The 23,729-nt window shown below is 38.8% G+C and overlaps 2 protein-coding genes across 4 annotated transcripts in view; one reads left to right on the forward strand and one right to left on the reverse strand.

Moving 5' to 3' along the window:
- The window catches only part of DHX29 (DExH-box helicase 29), a 35,837-nt gene extending 34,192 nt beyond the window's left edge, over positions 1 to 1,645 (reverse strand). For both annotated transcript variants that reach the window (XM_066181152.1, XM_066181151.1), the window contains exon 1: positions 1,477 to 1,645. In XM_066181152.1, coding sequence (XP_066037249.1) covers positions 1,477 to 1,642 — 166 coding nt within the window. In that variant the 5' untranslated portion in view covers positions 1,643 to 1,645. The remainder of the gene's footprint in view (positions 1 to 1,476) is intronic.
- A 133-nt stretch (positions 1,646 to 1,778) lies between these two features.
- MTREX (Mtr4 exosome RNA helicase) overlaps positions 1,779 to 23,729 on the forward strand; it is a 44,225-nt gene continuing 22,274 nt past the window's right edge. Inside the window, exons 1-15 of one of the 2 annotated variants that reach the window (XM_066181155.1) lie at positions 1,779 to 2,123; positions 2,801 to 2,932; positions 4,023 to 4,089; positions 5,773 to 5,835; positions 6,341 to 6,453; positions 7,212 to 7,386; positions 8,947 to 9,037; positions 9,390 to 9,514; positions 10,678 to 10,776; positions 11,552 to 11,654; positions 11,795 to 11,926; positions 13,129 to 13,208; positions 13,856 to 13,966; positions 14,610 to 14,711; positions 16,089 to 16,214. In XM_066181155.1, coding sequence (XP_066037252.1) covers positions 2,008 to 2,123; positions 2,801 to 2,932; positions 4,023 to 4,089; positions 5,773 to 5,835; positions 6,341 to 6,453; positions 7,212 to 7,386; positions 8,947 to 9,037; positions 9,390 to 9,514; positions 10,678 to 10,776; positions 11,552 to 11,654; positions 11,795 to 11,926; positions 13,129 to 13,208; positions 13,856 to 13,966; positions 14,610 to 14,711; positions 16,089 to 16,214 — 1,635 coding nt within the window. In that variant the 5' untranslated portion in view covers positions 1,779 to 2,007. The remainder of the gene's footprint in view (positions 2,124 to 2,800; positions 2,933 to 4,022; positions 4,090 to 5,772; positions 5,836 to 6,340; positions 6,454 to 7,211; positions 7,387 to 8,946; positions 9,038 to 9,389; positions 9,515 to 10,677; positions 10,777 to 11,551; positions 11,655 to 11,794; positions 11,927 to 13,128; positions 13,209 to 13,855; positions 13,967 to 14,609; positions 14,712 to 16,088; positions 16,215 to 23,729) is intronic. The other variant, XM_066181154.1, reaches the window with a different exon arrangement.

Here is a 23,729-nt window from a genome sequence, read left to right on the forward strand (position 1 = left end):
AAACAGCTGTCAGCAGTCAGGATCTACTCACTGGCACTCACCGGTGGGCTCTTCAGAATACACCAAATTAGCTATCACTAACACTGACTGATTTTTCACCACAGTACACAAACTGAGAGAGAAGCAGGATATTTTCAGAGGAGGACTGAGCACCATGGTTACTGGAGGAGCGGATGAGGTCAGAAATACATGTAGCAGAGCCCACACTTGTAAAAGCAGAACAGATTAACATGTTCTGGAAGCTTATATTAATAGATTACAAGACCTTTTCTTAAGTGGGAATCTCAGATGCCCTGACCATTGCATGATTTGCTCATCCTCTGCAACACAAGCTCTTCTAATGTTACATGGTATCTGAGCTACTTCTAGTAAAGCTGGTTTATTGAAAACAGGCATCACATAGGGCTTCAGAATATTACTTTTTCAGACTGCACTCAGAACAGTTATCCCTCATCTTATCTAATGCCACAGAAGTGCCCCCAGCCCTGTAACAGGTTTTTCACGAGAGGAAAAAACCCCATTAATTAAGCCCCATTAAATCCACATGATACTGATTTTGATAATATACAAAGCAAACGCATACATTGGAAGCTCTGGGAAAGTGCCTTCCAAACATGTGCTTTACAGGAACTGCTGATAATCTAATAGTAAGACTTTCTGTAATTAACTCAACACATCAATGCCACCAAGGCTTATCCACTCAGGGACACCCCATGCAGCAGAATCACGAAACAGTTACAGCTGGAAAAGACCTCTAGAGATCATCCAACCCGGTACGGCGGGATCACCTAGAGTAGACGACACAGGAATGAACTCAAGCGAGCTCTGCATGTGCCCAGAGAGGGAGACTCCATGACCTCCCTGGGCAGCCTGTTCAAATGCCCTACCACCCTCAGAGCACAGTTCTTTCGCCTGTTGAGGTGAAACTCGTCGTGTTAGTTAGTGCCTATTGCTGCTCATTCCGGGCACCACTGAAAGGAGTCCGCTACCATCCTCTTGGCACATATCTTTGAAAAATTAATACACGTTTATGTGGGCCCGTCTCAGTCTTCTCTGCACAGGCCCAGCGCCCTCAGTCGCTCCTACATCAACTTTGTGAGCCTCCACTAGACCCTCTCCAGTTACTCATCATTTTTCTAGTACAGAGGGGACCAAAACTGGACATATAGAACACCAGACGCGGCCTCACTAGGGCCGAGCAGACGGGGAGGAGTCCCCTCTCTTAACCAGCTGGACAGGCAAGGCGGGCGGTAGCCAGGCCCAAAGAGACTAGCAGCGGAGCAATTCCAGCTGCCTCTGCCGACGCCGGAAAACAACAGCCCCAATGGCCGGCCTCTCCTGGTAACGCCGCGGCAGCCGCACCCTCAGGGTCTCCATGAGGGCACGGCCCCTTCCAGCCACGCATCCTCAGCCGCGCGCAAGGCGACAGGGAACGGCACGGCGCGGCCGCCCCCGGGGCATCGCGGGTCAGGGTACCTTGTTTGACACGCGGCTCCTTGGAGGCGGGCGCGGGTCGCGGCGGGGTCACCCGGCTGCCGGGCTCGGCGGCCGCCCCGGGCTGCGCGGCGCGGGCGCGGGCGGTGGCGGCGGCGGCCGTGTGAGCGGCGCTGCCCGCGCGCTGCTTCTTGTTGCGGCCGCCCATGGCGCCCCCGCCGCCCTGCGCGCGCGCACATCCGGGCACCGCGCTAAGCGCGCCGCCGCCGCTGCCTCCCATTGGCCAGCGCCCCCCGCGCACGCGCGCGGGCCGCGCGGCCTGCGCCCGTTTGTCTCACGTCACCTTCTAGGGCCGAAGGACTGAGTGTGCGCCTGGGGGGGGCTTACGGACGGGTTCGGCATCGGGACCGACATCCAGACCCGGATCGGGATCGAGGACGGCCCGCGTGAGCGGCTACCGGCGCCAGGGCCGGAGGGAGTCTCCGTCGCCCCTCGGGGGGCGGGGTCGGAAGGGCCTCTCTCGCGCGAAGATTGCGGCGCCGCGCGGGGTATTTTGGGAGCGCGGCGGCTAAGATGGCGGAGGCCTTTGGGGATGAGCTCTTCAGCGTGTTCGAGGAGGACGCGGCCGCCGCTGCTTCTGGCGCCAAGAAGAGCAAAACGGGCCCCGCCGAGGGTGCCAGGAGGCCGGGGTAAGGGCGTGGAGCCGGGCTGCGGCAGTGGTACCGGGGGTGCTCTGGCGCCGGCGTGAGGACTGTAACGCTGGGCCTGGCTTCCGCCGGCGTGTTTGAGCTGCTGAACCCCCTCGATACCTCGTTAATGTCTATCAGTGTCTGAAGGGAGGGTACCGAGAGTATGCAATCGGGCTCGTCTTGGTGCCGTGCAATAGGACAAGAGGCAGCAGGCCGAAACTGATGCACAGGAAGTTTCATCTGAACGTGAGGAAGAACTTAAGTACGTGGGTGACTGTGCACTGGAATAGCTTGCTTGGAGTTTGTGTGGTCTCCCTTACTGGACGTATTTAAATATAGTCTGGGTCTCCTTCTGTGCGATGTGCTCCAGGATGGTCCTGCTTGAGCAGGGAGGTTGGACCAGGTGACCTGCTGTGGTCGCTTCCAGGCTGACCCATTCTGTGACTCACCGTCCCAGGATCCCTGGCTCTGTGGCCCGGTGGGGAGTGTGGGGACCAGGTGGCCAGATTATGTGGGAACTGGTTTGAAATTCCACGGCTGTTTTTGTAGGTGAAGTTACCTGGGTTGTCCCCCAAGTGCAGTGGGATCACAATTGCCCTTAAGGTATCTCTTTTCTTTCCTGAAAGTACATAAATAAATAAGGTAAAACTTAAATTTCTTCTGTGTTTATATTGCAGAAAACGATTGGAAGAAAAAACTTCAGTACCAGCAATAGTCAAGCCCAAAAGGGAAATTGAGATTGATAGTACTGAAAATGTTATTTTAGGAAAAAAGCCGAAGTTGGAAGACGTGTTATCAGAAGATGTTAAGTAAGTGCTTGTCTTAATGTGTAAGGTTGTCCTAGCAAGCCACCCTGGTTAGCCATGTGCCAGCTGGGAACAGTTGAGACAAAGTAGTTTTGCAGTGTTTTCCTCTAAAGATGAATTTGCCAAGGTTTCATTTTCCATTATCTGTTCAAGTGAGAATGTGCTGCCAGTGCAGCCTCAGTAGTGATTAATGTTGGGTGTATTTAAAATAATAATGCACACCTGTAGGCATTTGCAGTGGAAAATGTTAATGAATTTGTAGTTACGCATTTGAATTGTGGTCAAAGCCGTCATTGATTTCACACAAAGCTGGGGATGAGCTGGAAGGGCATGGGAGGAGGCAGACTTGCTGTGTACCATGACATTGAAAGATATAGTTGGCTTGGGGTACAGGAAGAATAAATTGGCAGTAAGACAAACAAGGCTTTTCAGGCGTCCGAGGTGGTAACTGCATTGTCATTCGGTCTTTCTTATAATTTTTCTGAAGTTTAATGTCAGAGTTTCTGTGAGAAGCTCATGAGAAGACTTCTCAAAACACTGTAAACAAAGGATAAGTGTATAGAAGGAAAACAAAACCAGAGCCAATGTTTTAAGCAATTTTCTGTGTTAGTAGTATCAGTAGAATGTATCAGAAATAAACAGTTTCATGCATTGGGGCTGCAGTCCTTTCTCATGGCCTTGAGAGGAGGGCCTGGTAAAGAGGGGCCTTGTCCTCAGGCAGGTCCTTAGGGTGCTTCAAGCTCCCCTTACTGTCTTGACTAGTAGCAGGAGTAGAGGTCTTGAATTTTGTTTCATTGTATCTTGAAAAAAGTCCTCATTTAATCATAAAACTTTATATGAGTAAATGTGACCCAAGTGCCATTTCGTGGTGCGGTTTTTGAGTCAATAGTTCAAGTAGATTAATACAGTAGCAAAATTTTAACTTAAAAGTAGTAGTCCTGGTAATCTCTGTTACTGGCCTGCCAAGACTGCACATCCCTTTTCTTAATGTTGCAGTTAAAGCAGAGGTGAAATTCAACCTTCAATTTATGTTCATGTTCATAAAAAACAGGATTTTTGAATATTGTTTCACAGTCCTAACTCATCTTTTTAGTTTGACAGATCTGATGCCTCAAGTAAAGGTGCAGTCTGTGGAAACTGTTGAAGGTTGTACACATGAGGTGAGTGCATTGAAGAAGCACATGAAAAATATAGGTTTGTTACACCTAATTGTGTGTATTACTGCTGGTGTAATAATATTCTTTATTCTGCTTGCAATTATTATATCACAGAAATTTTTAGGTTGGAAAAGGCCATTGAGATCATTAAGTCCAGCTATTAACCCAGCACTGCCAAATCCTCCCCTAAACCTTGTCCCCAAGTGCCCCATTTGTACACGTCTTAAATGGCTTCAGGAATGGTAACCACTTTCCTGGACAACCTGGTCCAATGCTTGACAGCTCTTCTAATGTCCAGTCTCCCCATTCACAGTGTAAGGTCATTTCATACTCTCCTTTTGCTTGTTACCTCAGAGAAAAAACTGCCCCCCACCTGGGGATGCCTGCAGTTCTGCTCAGAGTTGTTGTGGCCCAAGGGCAGGACCTCGGACCTGACCTTGCTGAATTTCACACCACTGGTGCAGTCTATCCTGATCCCTCTGCACAGCTTTCCTGCACTCCAGCAGATACAGTATTTCCTACTGTGTTTAAGGTTGTGAAGAGTCTGAAGTCTGTATCTGACACTTGAGCATGCACAAAATGCACTTGAAGGATTAGTAGGACATCTTGCCAGAAGGAGTTTCAATTGTACTTACAGTAAAATGAGTGATTGTGAAAGACTCAGTGGTAATGTTGTTAGGTCTCCATATTTGTAAGGTACCAAGAACATTTAAGGAGAAAAGCCTACTGGTTGGTAAAACAGGTTTCTGTTCATAGTGTGATCAGTGCATTGAAGTATTTTGCTCTTCCGGTTCAAGAATGAAAGACTGGTGTAAAGCTGATTACTGTTGAAAAATACGTTTTGTTTAAAAAAATGGATATTTTAATGTGCAAAGTAATAAAAAACTATCCATTTTCAAGTTGTGTTGATAGACATTACAAATTCAAATATGAAAAATGCAAACTATTAATGCTTATTTTTTTTCTTGAATCATCATGCATCCATATATGACTATCAGAAAGAATTTGTGCGAGAATTTTAACTTCCTTGTACTGTTGTGTTTTTTTTCTTTTCTGTGCTGCATCTAGAACTAACTCAAATTATTTAGGGTCACATTCAAGGGCTGTGCATCATCATACATCTGTAAGGAGGGAACCGTATAAACAGTAGCTGATCAGGGTGCTAAAGCCTACGTGTCTCTACAGTTTTTGGTTTTTTTGTGATGTCTGGTAAAGGTTTGCCGTCACTTAGTAAGAAGAGAGCTTACGTATTTAAAGTGAATAAATATTTGATATTGACCAGGAATAGGAATGTTACCAGTATAAATACAGTGTATTTGGAAAAGGAATCTTATAAATGTAACAGTTATGTACTATGTAATCAGTAATTGCTTCGAACATCCTGGTGAGAAGACATGATTGTGTCTTGGCTGAAAAGCTAGTGTTCCAAGGTAGGTGAAGCAGTAATATCTCACACAAGACAGTAGGACTATCAGAGAAGCTAGAGAAGCAGCGCTGTTGAGGCAGGAGAATATAGTGATTGATTTAAAAACCCTTGAGAGGGAGGAATGAACCCTTGACACATGAGCTTGTAGAAACAGGATAACCAAAATTCAAATTGATTTTCATATACTTCGTCTTGCCAGAAATGTCACTGCTGTGGACACAGAAATCTGCAACTGTTTTTATTTTAAATTTATTTCATAGGTTGCACTTCCAGCAAATGAAGAGTTCACAGGTCTGAGGCCAAGAACTGGAAAAGCTGCTAAAGTATGTGGTAGATTCCATTTATTTTTCTTTTTGTACCTGCTTGACATAGTAAGTGAGAATAGAGGGAAAAATTCTGTACTATGTCAGTAAGGTCTGGAAAAGGTGGTCTATCATAAATAAAAATTACGTTTTTACATTTAAAATTTGGTAGAGAAAATTATGTGTTTTATTGAGGTGGATAAGATGTCATGATGTCTGTTCTTTCTGTAACATCAGGCAGGGGCAGCATTCTAGTTCTGTTCCTGACCTGAATTAGTGAAAATTCAGTCATCAGGGCAAGATTTAATTTGCTAAGACAGCAAGACATAAGTGAAGATCTTAGGTATGGTATGAGATTAAAATATTTAAATACATAGTCATTGCATAATACTGGGTTAAGATCAGCAGAAACTACGAATATCTGCCTGATTTAATTTGTGCCTTGAATTTACACAATAGGTCAGTCAAAAAATGAGATGTAAGTCTGTCTTAAACTTCTGTAATATTTTTGCTTTTTTCCTTCTAGGAATATCCGTTTATTCTTGATGCCTTCCAGAGAGAAGCCATTCTTTGTGTAGATAATAATCAGTCTGTGTTAGTGTCAGCTCACACATCAGCTGGTAAAACTGTCTGTGCTGAGTAAGTACTTTTCTAACAGGCTCTGATGAAAGAACAGTGTGATGTCCCTTCTGTCACTTTCTTGAACCATCAGTAGCTGTTGCCTCCCAGTTTCTTGATACAACATTCAGTCTATCTGTGTTAAAATTGAATTGGCTGTTCTTGAATATAAAAATTATGTCTTTCATCATTTAGTGGGTAGCGAAAGGCTTAATTAAAGCTTAAACTGTCAAGGTGTTACTGTATAGATTGAAATGGAGTTTTCTTCATTTCAGATTTCTGTAAATCTAGAAAAAATACCTTTATTTTCTAGCCCCTGGCTAGAACTAGTAAGGACTGTCTTCTGTGGGTTTTTTTGCTTTGTTAGAAGCAGTGGTTTGATCTAGTCAGCAGCTTCTCTGTCAGGACTTGGTTCAGACAGTGAAGTGCTGACCTGAAGGGAGAAGTGAAATGTACATGAAGATATATTAGAGCACGGGTTCAGGTAATAATAGTTTTGTTGTCACACAGTGACAGTTTTTAAATTACACTACATGTACTCATGTCCATAAAAGTAATCTAACTTGGTGTTCAAAGGTTTCTCACTCTCCAAAGATGTGTATGTAGTTGTATTGAATTTAATAATCAGGTTATGAAATGCTAGATGTATTAGAGCATGGATTCAAATGCTGTGTATCATTCTCTTGGTGTTCAGAATTGCACAATTTATTTTGTTCTTATCCCAAGTAATGTGCTCTGTCTTCCTGACAGCTGTTAATATGGATATTGTTTGAATACAGGTATGCAATTGCCCTGGCTTTGAGGGAAAAGCAGCGTGTGATATTCACAAGTCCAATTAAAGCTCTGAGTAATCAGAAGTACCGTGAGATGTATGAAGAATTTCAGGATGTTGGTTTGATGACTGGGGATGTCACCATTAATCCAACAGCTTCTTGTTTGGTAATGACAACAGAGGTAAGATCAGACGTTAATTCTTGATTGGTGTTTTCTTCTACCCTTTTTGATTGGAGATGTCTATTTTTAAAATATTAAAATGGCCTAATGGGGTTAGAAAATATTCTTAAGTTCATTATGACTCATTGAATGTTTAAACTTTTGGTAAATTGCTGTGAATTTATGCTTTTGAACTGTAAGTCAGGAACTTCTGATTCTAATGTGGAGAAAGGCAGAATTTAATTTCCTGAGTGCTCACTCAAGACACTGAGTATTCTGTAGATGTGAAATGCTGAAAGGTAAATTTTGTAAATCCTGTGGTCAGTATTTTGTTCTAGAAAGGCAAAATAGGAAAAGCAAAATCGTTGAAGGATAGTTGAGTGGTTTACAGTAGGTGCTAGAACTCCAGGAATATGTAGCCATTACATATTTATTCAGCTGTTACATACAAACTGTAACAAAGTACTGTTTACAGAGATTTGTCATATTTCTGTTGTAGAAATGCAGCCATGAGTTGGAATTTTCCTCTTTTTGCCTTTACCTCAAAGAAACAGGCATAACTTTAGTGGGGAAAGATTAGAGAGATTGAATGATTTGATTTCTGACAAAAGATTTCTTCTGAATCACAGGGAGCTTATCTATTAGGGTGAGGTAAAAAGAGGGCTTGGAAGAGGTAGATCTGTAGAGCTGTAACAATTACCTGCCAGTGGAATTTTGGAAAAATACGTTATTTAATTCTTTGACTTTCCTTTCAGAGAAGCCAGTTTTTCTCAGGTAGTGAGATTGTTAGACTGGAATGAACTTGGAAAGCATCTCAAAACATATCTTTAAATGCTTTTATGTTTTGTGCAAAATAAGATTTTATATATCAATGTGTCTTGGGTTGTGTAACAAAAAAAAAAAAAGTTTATTCCGTCTGTTGAAACCTGGTTGGGCAGGTGTTTTTTCTTTATCTGTTGTAACTCCAGGAGAGAGGGGTCAGCTGCCTTTCTGATAACAAGCCTGCTTTAAAACTGGGTGGGGCATTGTTTTTTGTCTCTTTTCACCCTCCTGAGGGCGTATCTTCTGTTAATGGTCCATTAAAGCTCACCAAATGACACATTACATCATCCCATTGTGAGATGCTCCACCCAGGGAGGAGGAGCCAAACCACTTCCTCCTAGATAAAAAGGAACCACAAGTGTCACCAGACATCCAGTGTTCCCACGGGACTCCCAAGGGAAGACCAAACCCGTCTCTAAACCCTTTCTCTACAGGACCATCTCTCCTTCCAAGAGGACCACATCTGCCACTCCAGGAGGGCTTGCTTTTGGACTGTTTCCAACACCCTGACCAATAGGGTGTCAAGTTGTATTCTGACTCTCAGCGGCCTTTCGTATTATTGCATTTATTTTATTTTACTTCTTTTTTTTCTTCTTCCTATTAAATTGTATTTCTGAGTTGGAGTCTCTCACTGGTTTTGCTTTCAAACCACTACACAATGTAAATGTGAACCAAAAATTCTGGGAGTTTCTTACTGTCTGTGTGACATGACTGTTGTTATTTCATGTGAAGAGACTCAACTTTTGCTTACTTTTCTAGATCTTGAGGAGTATGCTTTACAGAGGTTCTGAGGTTATGCGTGAAGTTGCATGGGTTATTTTTGATGAAATTCACTACATGAGAGATACAGGTAGCCTATATGTACTCTTTTTGTTTTCAAATCTTTGAAATTTTTTGCCCAAGAAAAATTTCCTTTTCTTTTGAAATATTAGGTCTTGTTTTCTCTTTTAAAATCTGTCATCTTTTTGTATAAATAATTCATAATTTGTTTCCTACTGAATTTATATAAATATGCATTGCAGTTTGAATTTTCTTCACCAAAGCAGAAATGACTTTGAGGGCATTTAATATACCCCACATGTGTAGAGGAGATTTGGGGGTTTTTTTGTCTTACTTTGTTTTTAAGCATGCTGTGCTTTGGCTTCAGGGATGAGAAACATACTTTATTCACATACATTTCCCATATGTCTTCCCATTTTCAGAACGTGGTGTGGTTTGGGAAGAGACTATTATTTTGCTTCCTGATAATGTACATTATGTGTTCCTTTCTGCAACCATTCCAAATGCCCGTCAGTTTGCTGAATGGATCTGTCATCTTCACAAACAGGTTATATTTCTGATACACTGTACCTCTGTGCTTTTTGTTTTGTGACATAATACCGTCTCTTTGGTTGATAACTGGACCTCTGTGTATCCTTTTAGTAATTTTATTGCTTCTGGTGATAGTGTAGATCACTCCTGGCTTCTGTAGCTATATTCCTACTTTTGCAGGTATACTGGCTGTTGCTTCTGAATGGCAACATTAGAGCTGTTTCCTAATGTTTATTTTCCACAATTATTTAGGCACCTGCCTGATTTCAGAAAACATTTTGAGTTATGAAACATAGTGAACATAGAGTGATTTTCTGAGGGCTGATAGAGAGGAAGTTATTGGGAGAATTCGGCTCAGGAGCTCTGTAAAAGGCCTTGTATAAATCAAAAGCAAATCTTAAATCCATAGGAAATACTATATGTGCTTGCAAACAAGTGAGAAGAGTATCATTTAAGAGATCTGTCCTGTCCTGTAACCTTTAATTTTTAAATTCTGTTCTGTTTTTTTCTGAGACATATGTTTATGGCAAAGACTTTGTGAATTAGAACTGGGGAATTTTTCATCAAGAAGAGGTTGGTCCAGTTTTAAAAATATCCTGGAGGTTGATTCTTATGTTGTTTGTGATGGAGTATAATATGAAAGATGTCTACTTGACTTTGTGTTGCAGACCATTAGATTGTGAGCTCTTTAAATGCAGATTTATATAATATTTAACGTTTTAAAGGAAGTGGTGGGTTTTTTTCCCTAAACAAGCCTTTTCCATGCATCAAAATCTTAAATGCTTGTGAAAGTCCACTATGAGTCTTTCTTAGGTGTTTCAATAATATTTCAGGCTTTTTTTACAAAGTACAAATTAACACGTTTTCCTTTGAAGATGTTAATATTTCAAGTCTGTCTCATAGTGCTGGAAGAAATACTGGCTATCTTTACTATTTGTTTTCATGAGAAAGAATTTTTGTAGCCAAGTTGCGTTATAAAACATTTGCCAACTTTCATTTTCTTAAGAAACGTCATTAGTACAAAATCCATATTCAGGAATGAAAATTTGTTGTCTTAGTTTCTGAAAGCCTTACTTTCTGGTTTTTACAAAATTTTATTTTAATAGTAATGTATTGGATTTTCCATCAAGTGATATTACAATGCAATTACAAATATTTATGTGAATTTCTTCTTTATAGCCTTGTCATGTGATTTACACTGACTATCGACCCACTCCACTGCAGCATTATATATTTCCAGCAGGAGGAGATGGACTCCATCTGGTTGTTGATGAAAATGTAAGGAATGCTCAGTTTGTCTGTAAAATTGTTTTCCTCACTTAATAGTCAAAAGCTTGAGCTCTTGCAAAATTTGGATAGTCTGTATAAAGGATGTTTTTGTTAAAATTAAGTTCAAGTGAGTGATGGTTATCTCTGAATTGTGTTTAGATTTTTGGAGTCTTATACAAGAAATTGGTTTTAATATCTAATGTCATGCAATCAGCTAGTAATACTTCCCTGAGATGTCTTAAGTGGCTACATCCTTGCTTGTTTTCTAAAATGCATGCTGCTTTCTGTAAATCTGCAAAGTAGTAGATGTTTCTTGTACTGTTTCTCAAAAGAAAATGTAGTGGCATGTAAATTTGACTTTAGTCAAGGGAGCAAAATATTTTTGTTTCTTTAGGTGTTTTTGAACTAAAAACTTGTTTGAAATTTATCATTAGCTTGCTCAGCAGTAGCTAATACCATAAACAGTAGTGCTGCACTTGAAGATAGGTCTTCATTGGGCAGTGTGGTTGTATGTGGGCATTCCTAAAAGTCGGTTTTGGTACTCTCAGCAGGTCTGGCATGGTGAGTGGTGTGGTGGATAGAATGATGGGCACTAACTTCAGAGACACACCAGTGTAATTTTGAGCTGTGACACTGACCTAGTAAACTCTTTTGATAGCTTGTGCATGGTTTTTGTAATTTTACTTGTGTATATATGGGGTAATGGTACTGGCTGTGCAAAGTGCTAAGTATTTTTCAGTGGGCTTCTAAGTAGCTATTTACAAAGGTTGTGTTTTACATCTAGGGAGATTTCAGAGAAGATAATTTTAATACAGCAATGCAAGTGCTTAGAGATGCAGGAGACATAGCAAAAGGGGATCAGAAAGGCAGGAAAGGAGGAATTAAAGGTGAGTTTGAAGCCGTTCTGAGGTAATTTTTGGTATAAATTTTTTTCTAAGTTCTGTGCAAGTTGTGCTTGTGTCTCAATTACTCAATAAGATACTTTTTGTTGTAAAATCTAATTTAACTTAATGGAATCTTTCTGCAGGTCCTTCAAATGTTTTTAAGATTGTGAAGATGATCATGGAAAGGAATTTCCAACCTGTGATTATTTTCAGCTTCAGTAAGAAAGACTGTGAAGCCTATGCACTTCAGATGACAAAGTTAGATTTCAATACAGGTATAGAAATCCAGTCGAATTCTATTCACAGATGTAGTTTGTTGTGAAATATTACTTTTCCTGTTGAAAATTTTGTGTAAAAGCAAAAGCAAAACACATACTGCTTTTTTCATTTACTGTGATGGTATCTTAAGCTGTATTCAGTAGGAATGTATTGGTGTGCAGTCCTTGGTCATCACAATGTGAAACTGTTAATTGATTTAAAACTCTATTTCTTGCCTCCAGTATGCTATTTATTGTAATAATAACACAAGGGTTTCTAGAAAATTCTGTTCATAATGGGAGAAGACTGATCATAAAAAAATATTTCCCAAAATTTTCATGTTAGGTTCATTAGAAAAATAGTATACTCTCAAGTCCAAACGACTGTATAACAAATCACTAGACTCTTCTTTCTCAACAATGCAATCCATTTTTCTTTATTTCCTTCTTACCCTTGCTTCTCAAAGTATAAAACAAAACATAAACAAAGAAGTTTTTTTTCATCTTGGACTAAGACCAAGCTTTGCAAATAAGTTGAAGCTCATTGCTTCTTGGAAAGCTAAAGAGTTTTAACAAAAATAAGGAATTTGTTGTAAATCAACATACTGTTTCATGTTTGTGAGCTGTTCAGGGTTCTTGCCTGCTTACTTGCTCCAGCCTTTACACATTTTGATTCAGTGTGGCAGAACAGAGCAGGTGTTTCTGTCAGTAAATTTAAAGATCTGTGTAAATGCAGAGGTGCATTTTCATGTTTTCTTCAGAATCACACATTTGAATGTATATTCTTGATATTCATACTACTTAGTGGAAAGAGTGTAAGCTTTGAGAGTTAACAAGGAAGAAAGAAACTGTATGTCCATGTAGACAGGGACTAGTAGGTGGAAGACGAACAGGGCGGGCTTATGAAATAGGCATGGAGCACGTATGACTGATAAATCTCAAGCTTGGAAGTAGCTGAAGTTTGAATTACTCTGAAAGGTTTGTTCTAGTTTTATTTGTCCTGATAGTCTGCTTCTGGTTACCATCTGACTCCTCTAGGCTTATTAAAGTCTTGATCAAGTCTTCAGCCTGACCCAGTGTGGGTCGTTTTGTGTCGATTTCAGAGTATTTCACTCAATTTTTATTGTACAATTTCATAAATATTAGAATGTGGTATCACTTTATTTGCATCTGATATTAGTGTCCTGCATTTTGTAATAACTTACTAATTGCCTTCTTAGGTGAAGAAAAAAAAATGGTTGAAGAAGTCTTCAATAATGCAATTGATTGTCTCTCTGATGAAGACAAAAAGCTTCCTCAGGTGAGTGGAGATTGAAAAGGGTTCTTTTGAATAGAGTTGAATTGCTGCTATCCTGTTTTCTGCAACTTGTGAAGCTGTGACTGTTTTGTAGAGGGTACAGATATTATAAAACTGGATAATCTCATTCATCTCCCCAGGTTTTAGTATCTCCGGCATTGCTTCTTGTCATTATGAAAGAGGTGATAAGGATTCTTTCCAGTTGCAATTCTAGCAGATGACTGACATATGCCAGAATTAACAGTGGAGTTCGTACCCCTTGTTTTATTTTTTCCAATTATGTTTTTAAGTAAACACAGGAGTTTGTAAAGAGATAGACCTGGGTTAAAACGGTCTGGAAATAGCTGAAGTGGGAGTGCAGTATGCACTTAGCAGTTATTGATTACTGAGGCTTTCAGAAAGTTGCACTGATGCATCTGCAATCTAATTTATGGTATAATGACCAAGCATAGTGATGTTTTCCCATCTTTACAGTGGAAAAATACAAGCTTCTAAGCAGAATACTACAAGATGGAAGGGGTAGTTATTTTATTTTAAATTGGGAAATAGTGAATTACATGAACCCTAAGAGCAGTGTTGAAGCTTTCCATAGAAGTTTTAGTAACAAATGCTAAAATATGTTTGCTGGTCTTTTGTATGTTTCTTCTCAGGTTGAACATGTGCTTCCCCTTCTGAAGCGAGGAATTGGTATTCATCACGGTGGTTTGCTTCCTATCTTAAAAGAAACCATAGAAATCCTTTTCTCAGAGGGCCTAATAAAGGTATTTTTCATGTTCATCCGTAGTTTGTTGTGAATACATGGCTGGTAATCCTGAAAATCCAGGAAGTATGCCTTAGCTCAGGGTGTGTGTAGTATTACAATGGAGACCTGCACAGTTGCAGCTGTATTTTTAATTGTTCCAGATTTTATTTACAAGTATTTGAACTTAGAGTGTCTAACTTAAATACTTTCTTCAACTATTTTGTGTTACATCTTGCTCCCATAAATGACTGGACATTTATCAAGCCAACTGTTGGTTGTTCTAAGGACAAATACTCTGAAAAATGTAACCTTGGGTGAAAGCTGTGGTGGGTTTTTTGGATAGCTAACTCCTATTTTCTGCTTGCAAACTTGAATATTGAAATTAATTACTATTATTGATTCATATAAATTGCACTCCATTTTATTTCCTTTTGGAGTCTTTCACATGGTCCCATCCCTTTAGTTCTCATGCTTTCCCAGGAAAAATAAGGGACGACAGAAAGATGGTTTTGGTCCAGTTTTTAAGTAGTGAATATGCCTGTGTTGACTGCACAGATACATTAAGATACAGAGAGGTTTTGTGTAGCAATCTCTGACTATTTTCATGTTTGCTTGAGACCCTTTTTGTATTTTGCTTGCTTAACTTCAGTCTGTTTATTTAGGCCTTATTTGCAACAGAGACTTTTGCTATGGGAATTAATATGCCAGCCAGAACTGTGCTGTTTACAAGTGCCAGTAAATTTGATGGGAAAGATTTCCGATGGGTAAGTAATAAAGAGGTTCTGTCAGATAACTGAATTATTTAACCCTTATTAGGATTAAATTTACTCTTGATGTGTTCACCTCAATGTAGTAGAAAATATCTTTTCTTTCAAAAATCTCTGTCTAATCCATTTATAGTTAATAGACAAATTTCTGAAGACAAGGTTCCTCAGTTTATCCATGAGATTGTTTAATAGGTACATCCAAAAGGAATCAAATAGAGGTTAGCAGCAGACATTGGATTAGACTAAGACTTCTGCATACTTTTTCCAAAACTGAGAGACCCAGATATTTTATTCTGTGTAATAGAACTCTTAAGAATAAATGGACTTCGTATCCTATCATAATGATCATTAATTTGGACAGACCCAAGAAAATAGGTCATTTACCTTGGAAGAGTATTGTTTTCTTACAGTAGAGTTTTTTTGCATAATCATAAAATTTTAGACATTAAAAACAGGTATGTGGTTTACCTAAAACAAAAATGAGGTCTTGCAAATAATTGTGGCAAAGCTTTATAAGAGCCGCAGCTTATCATTCAAAGTATCCTTCAGAGGTGGGAAAGTTGTGGTAAACCGAACAAGTGACTTGACCTATGTGTTAAGAAGTAAACATTTCTTCAATCTTAGTTTGGGCTGTTCAGTTTCACTATTCGTTCTGATTGCCTGCCTGTAAGATATATGTATATATATAAGAGTGGGTTACCTTTGAGATAGCAGAAATGTGGAGCTTCTGAAATTATTTAGCACAGTTTGCCTAACTAGTTTTTGGAATCTGACGTAAAGTGAAACTTGGGGGAGCTGTTGAGAATGCAGTTCCACAGATGACAAAACCCCTTTTATATAACTTGCTGAGACATAGGTAACCAGTTTCCTTTTCTCCATGTCCCAGTTCTTTGTAAAGTCTTCCATTTCATAGTTGGAAAGCATAAAAATATTCCTTTTGCAAGTAGCAGTGTATTAATATTACTCTTGAATAATTTGAATGAAACTATACATTACTCAAGATGGTGGAGAGGGATTATCAGTATACTGAAGATCTATTATTTCTCCAGCATGCTCAGCAACATTCCATTATAAAAACCATTAGTGAAATAGTTTTTGTGCTTATTAAAGTGATGCACCATGATACGGAGCTATAAGAGCATTAGTTAACTTTTACTGCTGAATTACATTGTTCATAGTCATGGATTTATATTGTTGCTTCATGGTAATTATGACTGATGGAGGCAATCTGGATTACTCTTTGATAAATTAGATAACTCTCCTTTGCCAACTTTTATACATCATATTACTTACTGTTGCAATTGTAATTAGCACATTATGTGTTGCTGCTATTTTCTTGATGTCTGTTAATTTCTTTTTCTCATTTTGTTGTAGATATCTTCAGGTGAATACATTCAAATGTCAGGTCGTGCAGGACGCCGAGGTATGGATGACAGAGGAATAGTCATTCTTATGGTGGACGAGAAGATGAGTCCAACAATTGGCAAGCAGCTTTTGAAGGTAGGCTTTTTTTATTTGGTTTTTATTCTCTCAACAAGATTATGCTCACTTGAGTAGTGTTATATTGAAAATTATTCACCTCAGACAAGATGATCATACTGGTAGAAGATGACAACTCCTAGAAGTAGCTTTCAGTGAATTCTCATAGGAATTTCTATTCTGAAACAAGTCAGAAGACTAATATCATCCTTATTTGTACAAAAGTAGTATCATCCTTTTTTTTTATAAAAGGGCTGTCAGGTAGAACAAGTAGGACTCTACCCTTTTTTCCTAGTGATAGCACTACTGCTATAGTATTCTTCCTGTTTCTTGCTGATTGCCATCAGTTTAAGGATTATGGTGAACTGGGAAAAAATTTGAGCTTTCACAGGAGTTACTAAATTCTTGGTTCTTGGTGACGAAATAAAACTTTGTTAGTGGACTGTCAGTGTGACAGAGAAGGTCATGCAAAGATGAGGTACATGCAATAAAGAAGAGTGGCGTGGCTGTCAGTGTGCTAAAATCAGTTATGGAGAAAAGACAGTTCTTGCAGAAAACGTTGAAGTTTGGAAATTAAGAGGTTAAAAAAATCACTCATGGTTCAGGTCAGCATTAAATTACAGGACTTCCCCAAACTGTAATGGGAGTTGTTATAGATTATCACACTAATAATAAAGTAATATAATCTTGCTTTATAATTTGGATATGGAATACCATACTCATTATACTTCTATTTAAATTCATGGCAAAAATAACCACAAAGAAATATAATAATCCATTGTGTGAGTTGCCTGTTTTAGGCTACTTACACTAATTGTGCACACACGCTAAAATTGACAACTTGGGGAGTTACACTGCCCTCTATTTAGGAGCATGTAGCCTTGGTGCAAATAGCAGGTCATTTCTGTTAAAACAGCATTTACGGTATTACTGGACTTAGTATAAGTTGTGTGGGTCATCTCAGGTCAGCAGCAAGTTGTGTTAGCAAAAGATATGTAGCTGTTGCCAAAAAAAAGGAGATGCCAATGGTTTTTTTCAGGCAAATTAAGAACAAGGGGAAAGTACTTACATGGCTGCTGCTAATTATGCAGATGTGGATTCTTTGTTGGATTCTTTATGGATTCTTAATTCATAATATATTATATCTACAAATATGTACATTACATGTACCTTTTGTACTTCAAGAAGGCAGTATTTACCTTCCTAAAGTCAGAATTTTCATGAATGTTGCATTATGGTTAACTATCCAGAAATCTAAAATAAACTTCAGAAGTATTCGTGGTGTGGTAGCATTATGTTTTGTGTTAATTTCTTAGTCTTGATTTGATTTGTGTTTTCTCAGTGGAGTGTACATAGTTTCTTGACATGCACTCCTAATGCACGTGTACATCTGAGATGTATAAAGACTAAGTTTTTTTAACTGAGTTTTTGTGAGTTTTTAAGATGTAATTTTGTGTCATACTTTTTAAAAGGTTTTACATTTTTTACTTCCTCAGCTGAAAAATAAAGAGCAGGATATACAAAATGAGAGAAGCAAAAGAGAATTCTTATAAATAGTATTTATAAAGAAGTCCCCAAAAAGGTTAGCTTGTATGAAATAATTGTTAATAGCTTAAGAAAAAATGGTATTTCAAGTATTTATCTTCATATTTTAAGAGTAACTTCTACTTACTTTATAAGCTCACCCATTCTGTAGTGGCATTTTTTGAAGTTTGAAAAGTCAGTAGTTTGAGAACTATAGAATTTGATCTAAATGAATTAAGACAGAAAAAGAAGTAGTAGATCACTTTCTTTTTGATACTACCTCTGGGGTTTTTTCAAGATTTTAAGGAAAAAGTAAAAACTATTTCCTTCATTGAAACTACAAGACCTTTGGTTTTTCCCCCTTTTGAACGATAAGGAAATAAGGGGGAAAAAATAATGGTTTTTGCTTTCTGTGTTATATCTTGCTTCTTCTCCACTGATCTAAATAAATTAATGTATTTCATTAATTTTTGACACTACTTCCCTTGTGAGCAAAGATTGACTTTTAGATTTTTCTGAGAAAGATCAAAAGTGGCTGAAAAAAGGTATTGATGTTTCTGTAGCTTCTGTAACTGTTTAGCCAATTGCTATAAAAGCAGTAAAAGTAATCTTTTATGAAATTAGCAGTACAGCACAACCCCCCCCCCCATTTTCCTTCTTAAATACAAAGCATCTAGAGGAAATTCCATGTCAAACATGCCAAAGAAATCAATACTGACTAAAATTCTTACTATATTTACAATTCACAGTCATCATTAAGTATGTCTCTGATTTTCCTTGGTTACCGTATTTTTCAGGAGTAAGATCATGGTCATGCCTGGTGACCTCATTCTGCTTGCAGGATAAGCTAAAGATTTATAGGAAAAACTCCAGAAGAAATAAATTAGCCTGATTGAGAGTGGTAGAACATTTACACTGAACATTTTTGTCATAGCTCTTGAACCCTAAGGGGTGTCTGATCCAAACCATTTCCTGAACACTAGAGCAAAACATCTAGGAATGGTGGTGTCAGCTGGCTCCGGCTGTGGTTGGTGGAGTGAGAGCTCTGAGCGTGTAGGTACCAGCAGCAGTGCTGCAGCTGTGCTGCTTGGCTGTGGTGCTGCTCATTGCAATATTGTGTACAGTACTGCAGAATTACATTCAGCATTCCCGTCTTAGGTAGTGTTCATACAAGGGAGTTTTGTAAATATTTCTTAAACTCAGTAATGCTCATTTGTCTTCTGCAGTGTAACTAGGTTTCTTTGTTTATCCTTAGCATTTACTTGACCACTGAATATTTAGTAAACTGGTGACTTGCATGACTCTGTAAACTTAAATGCTTACAAAACTATTGGGACAGCTTTCTGAAGATGGTAAATTTTAATTGTATGTTTGCATGATACTAAGAAGTATTTGGTTGGACTTTTTTTTCGTTTGTTTCCTTACTTAGAATCTTTAGCCATGTTGTGTTAGTTTAGGTAGGGTGTGTAAAGCTTGTTTTTGATGCTAGATAGCCTTTGAAACCAGCGCAGCATCTCTCCAGTTGGAACTTGGCCATGCTACAAGAATGTATTCCTAGAGAAAGAGTTGAATTACTCAACAGTGGTAATTTGTTATGTCTCTAAAAGACAAAACCCTTGAGCTAATTATGTTACCAGAATGGATGGTTGTACTCTGAAAGAGAATGTGCTACATAGGTCGGTTTTTGAAATTTGAATTTGAGCCTATCAGTGCTTTGCATCCACTTACTCCATTGCAGGGGAAGATAGATAGACTGACAAAATTCAAAGAAAACACAGAATCCTCTAAGTTGGAAGAGATCCTTTAGGTCACCAAGTCCAGCTGTCAACCCAGCATTTACCAGTGCAAGCCCTAAACCCCATTACCCAGTGCTAGACCCAGGCTCCTCTAAAACGCCTCCAAGGAAGGGATGGTGACTGCACCACCTCCCCTGGGCAACCTGTTCCAGTGCCTGACCATTCTAACAAGAAAAAAATAGTTTAAAATATCTAATCTGAATGTCACCTGTCTCAAGCATAAGGTCATTTCCTTGGGTCTTCCCCCTGTAGGCACAGTAGAAGATACTGGATGCCACTTTACTAACAAGCTCCTTTCAGGCAATTGCAGAGGGCAGTGAGATTCCCCTGAGCCTCCAGTTCTCCAGGATGAGCACCCCCATGTGTTTCTCAGAAGACATGATCTCTAGATGCTTCATGAGCCTTGTTGTCCTTCTCTGGACATGGTCCTGCACTTGAAAGTCCTTTTTGAAGTGAGGGGCTCAGCAGGTGCCCCTTGTGAGGGGACTCTGGAGCATCACAGGACTCTGAGGTGTGACCTCATCAATGCCAATCCTTTTCCCCAGTCCTGCTGGTTACACTGTTTCTGATACAGAAATGGATTTGTCTGCCGAGGTAAAAAATACATTAATATACTTTCTTGTCTTTTGCCTATGGAACATAAAGTGCCCCAATGCCAAGCTGTAGGAGATACTCTGCTAGCTACATCTCATTCCTTGGCAGGGCCTTCATTTTATAGTGCTGGCTGTACTGCCCTTATTTGTCCTGTATGCTGCTGTGAGAAGTTTCTTTGCATTTTGTTTTGATTCTTAAATTGTTTTGTTGTACCATGCAAAGGAACATGACAGCAATTCAGGCAGTTCAGTAGTTTCCTGTGCAAACATCAGCTTAACATGCCATCTTAATTACACTGTGGTACTGGTTTGACTCAGAAGTTCCTTCTAGGGGGAAAAAAAAAAGCCTCAGGGATCGAGAAATTTATCAAATCCTACATCAGAAGAGAAATACTTCAACTGGAGATTTGCCATAATACTTGTTGGAAAAGACATTGCAAAATTTAAAATAATAGATTGTCACTAGTGGTTTGAGGACAGTAAAATATTATTCTGAAGTTGTGACATAGATGAGAATTACAATGAAACATGTATTTTGGATACTTTATAAAACATATTTAGATAAAAATAGTTTTAATGTGAAATAATTGCTCTTACTGTAAGCTACCAAGCTTTTCTTACTCTTATGAAGCATGCATTGCGGGAATTTTCCAGGCTCTGATTCAGGAAGGTACTTAACTTCTAACCTTATTTTAAAATCACCTTAAAGTCAACAAGATAATAGCATGAAATCACGGAGACCAGGGAAATGGATAATCAGACACTTTAGTGAACAGGGTCACAGTTTTGTATATAATTATGCAAGCCAACAGATGGAAGAGAACAGCAAATAGCTGTTCTTGCTGATGTTTGCAGCTAAAATGTAGGAAAATGGGGTGCATCAAATGGTGTGTGAAATGGTTTGTCAATCTTGAACTTCACTTCAGGATTTTTGAGAGCCTGCAGGACTGAGCTAATAGGTTTTATTTATTAATTGTGGTTGCTGCTTTAATACTACAAAATACTTCAAATTTTATTTCAGTTTGTGGAAAGCACTTTTCCTCCAGATTTTTGGAAAATTTACTTTGGTAAACTCATCACTACGAATGTGAATGCATTTTGGCTGGGCTAGATTTTTTTTTTCTTTGCCTTCTTCAAACAAAAAAGGGTAGGTTTGAGATGAACAGAAAACAAGGGTACTTTTTAAAATTTATTTTTATGTTAGCATTTTATGGAAGTAGGTAGTCTTTGCTAGAGCATACTCTTCCTCCAAGTTAAAACATACTGCATATTTACTGAAATTGTAAAGTATCATAAAATAAATACATCACTGTCCTGATAACTGTAGCAGCAAATCACTTGAGGATGTCAGCTAGCATCTTTTTGAAGATAAAGACACCATTTGTTTTTTCCAAAAACAAGGAGAAGACCAGAACTCGGAATTGCCAGCCTGAGGTAAAACTAATGATGGCTACAATAGTAGCCTACTGTTTTAGAGAGGGTAAATGGTTGAGAATTTTCATCATTCAAAACTAACTTGAGAAGGTAGTATTTGCAGGCAAGAGAAACAGAGTTACGTTGTTTTCAAGTCCCCTGTTACAGCTGGAGCATTTGTTGAATCCCAGCCTGAGGTATTTTCATCTGCAAAGTCTGCTGAAACACTGTTTTGCCACCCGCAGTGGATTCTGTTTGTGCTGGTGTAACTGGTCTTGGGGCGAAACAGTGAGTCAGATTGGTAATAAATTTGTGCTTTAAATAGGAGTTTACCATTGTCTGTTAAAAACAACCTCACAGAAGAGTTTTTTAAATTGGTTTTGGAGTTGTGCTAATGTAGCTCAGGGTAATTCCTCTTATCAGTGTAACTGCATGGGGGCTTTTTGTATTTCTGAGAGCACTGAATATTCATGTGGTTATTTTATTACTGATACCTGGAAAAAAGCGTGTTATTTCATGAGAGGTGTTTCTGTGTCTTGCAGATATACCAAGCAGTCACTTGAGTTTCTATTTAATGAGAGTTTTAATAGAAATTTGTAACAATGACTGTTACAGACAGCTAAGTCTACTTATTTTCCCCTTTTTGTAAAATGTTTTGTTATTTCCTTTCTGGAAACTCATTGGTTCAGTTTATTTCTAGAAACACTGATAAGCAAATAAAACTGTCACTGGACCAAAACGGTGTAAATTATGTCCTATATTGTATTTAATTTCATCATTATGAAAGATACTTCATTGTTGCTTTGCGCATTAGTTTCAGAGAGTATTTGCCATTTGATGTTTCCATGACAGGCTGGGGAGCGAGAAAGTTATGTGCAGGATTTGTTACTCTCTCTTCATGAGAACAGATTTAAAAATGTAAATATTTTTCTCCTGCTGTAAGAGAGAACAGAGGGAATAACCCTTACCAAATGTATGTCTTGCTCAACACTGCATGCCATTATGCAGCAATGACAGCTCTCCCATCTCTAGTTAGACAAGGCTTCCAAGCCTTAACAGTAATGGAAAAAGTACTGTTTTGTATCAATTCCATGCACCAATCTTTCACATCCCAGTCTTTATATCTTTCTAGTTTGTGTGGGCAAGAAATTGCCATACCACTAAATACAGAATCCCCTGTTGTATTGTTTGGTTGCGTCAAGAAGAGGATCTGTTCTGAAATTATTGGCAGTTAAACAGGGAACACTGTATAGCAGCTATGGTTTTCAATTCTCATACTTTTTTTTAGCTTTTGACTAAATTATTTCTGTATTGAATCATTCATGGTTATGTTCCTGATTTTTAACATTATCAGCTTAATCCACTCATTCTTTGGGTACATCTTAAAACTGGAATCTTGGAAAACTTGAAAGGATGCTTCTGTTAAGTTAACCTAAAATTTTTTGAGCAGTGGTTACAAGTGCAAATGGGATCATTGATTTCTGAAAACTTTAGTTGATACATGCAGACTGTTCTCACGTATCCAGGAAATTGCCATCCAGAGGGATGGAAAGGCTTGCGAAGATATTCTGCTTTCTAAAAACTCTTCAGAAAAAAAAAGTCTTGCTTCAGTCTTGCTGAATTTTTGAGGTGAGGGAGACTGTTCTCTCTGAAGGAATGAGAGGCAGGATTACTTGCAGAAAGGAGGCTGGAGAACTGGAATGGTAATTCTTCAACAGCAGTAAGTCATGGATGCAGTGCATGTTTGAAAGTTTGATGCCTGTTCAAGGTAGTCTTTCTCATTAACTCTTTTTGCAGCTCATATAAAGTGAGGCCTTTGCTTGATTTTCTGTATTGAGTGGTTGGTGGTTCTTCCTTTCTCTGCTATGAAGCTTTTTATACAGAGACAAAGGTGTGCTTCCTCATAGACTGAGACATACTGAGGCAGATGATGGTGTAGCCTAGCTTGTTGAAGAGAAGGTTGATGTATTTTGACAGAGGGCCTCTGGTAGAGGATGTGCTTCACAGTTTAAGTAAGTAATCAATCTGGGAGCCAGTGGTGAAAGGGTTGAGCAAAGGAGCAAATCATCATGGAGAAAATGTAAGTTAAAACTCATTTATGTCTTACTGTATCTTGGCAATAAGCAAAATCCAGCATAGTTGAACACTTTATGTTGTGAAGACTCTTTGAAAGTAAGTTAGGAAGGAAAATCCTATGTTTTCCATTTTCC

The sequence above is a fragment of the Chamaea fasciata genome, unplaced genomic scaffold (genome assembly GCF_029207755.1).
Source record: "Chamaea fasciata isolate MVZ Bird 193981 ecotype frontalis unplaced genomic scaffold, bChaFas1.0.hap1 SCAF_4, whole genome shotgun sequence".
Classification (NCBI taxonomy): domain Eukaryota; kingdom Metazoa; phylum Chordata; class Aves; order Passeriformes; family Sylviidae; genus Chamaea; species Chamaea fasciata.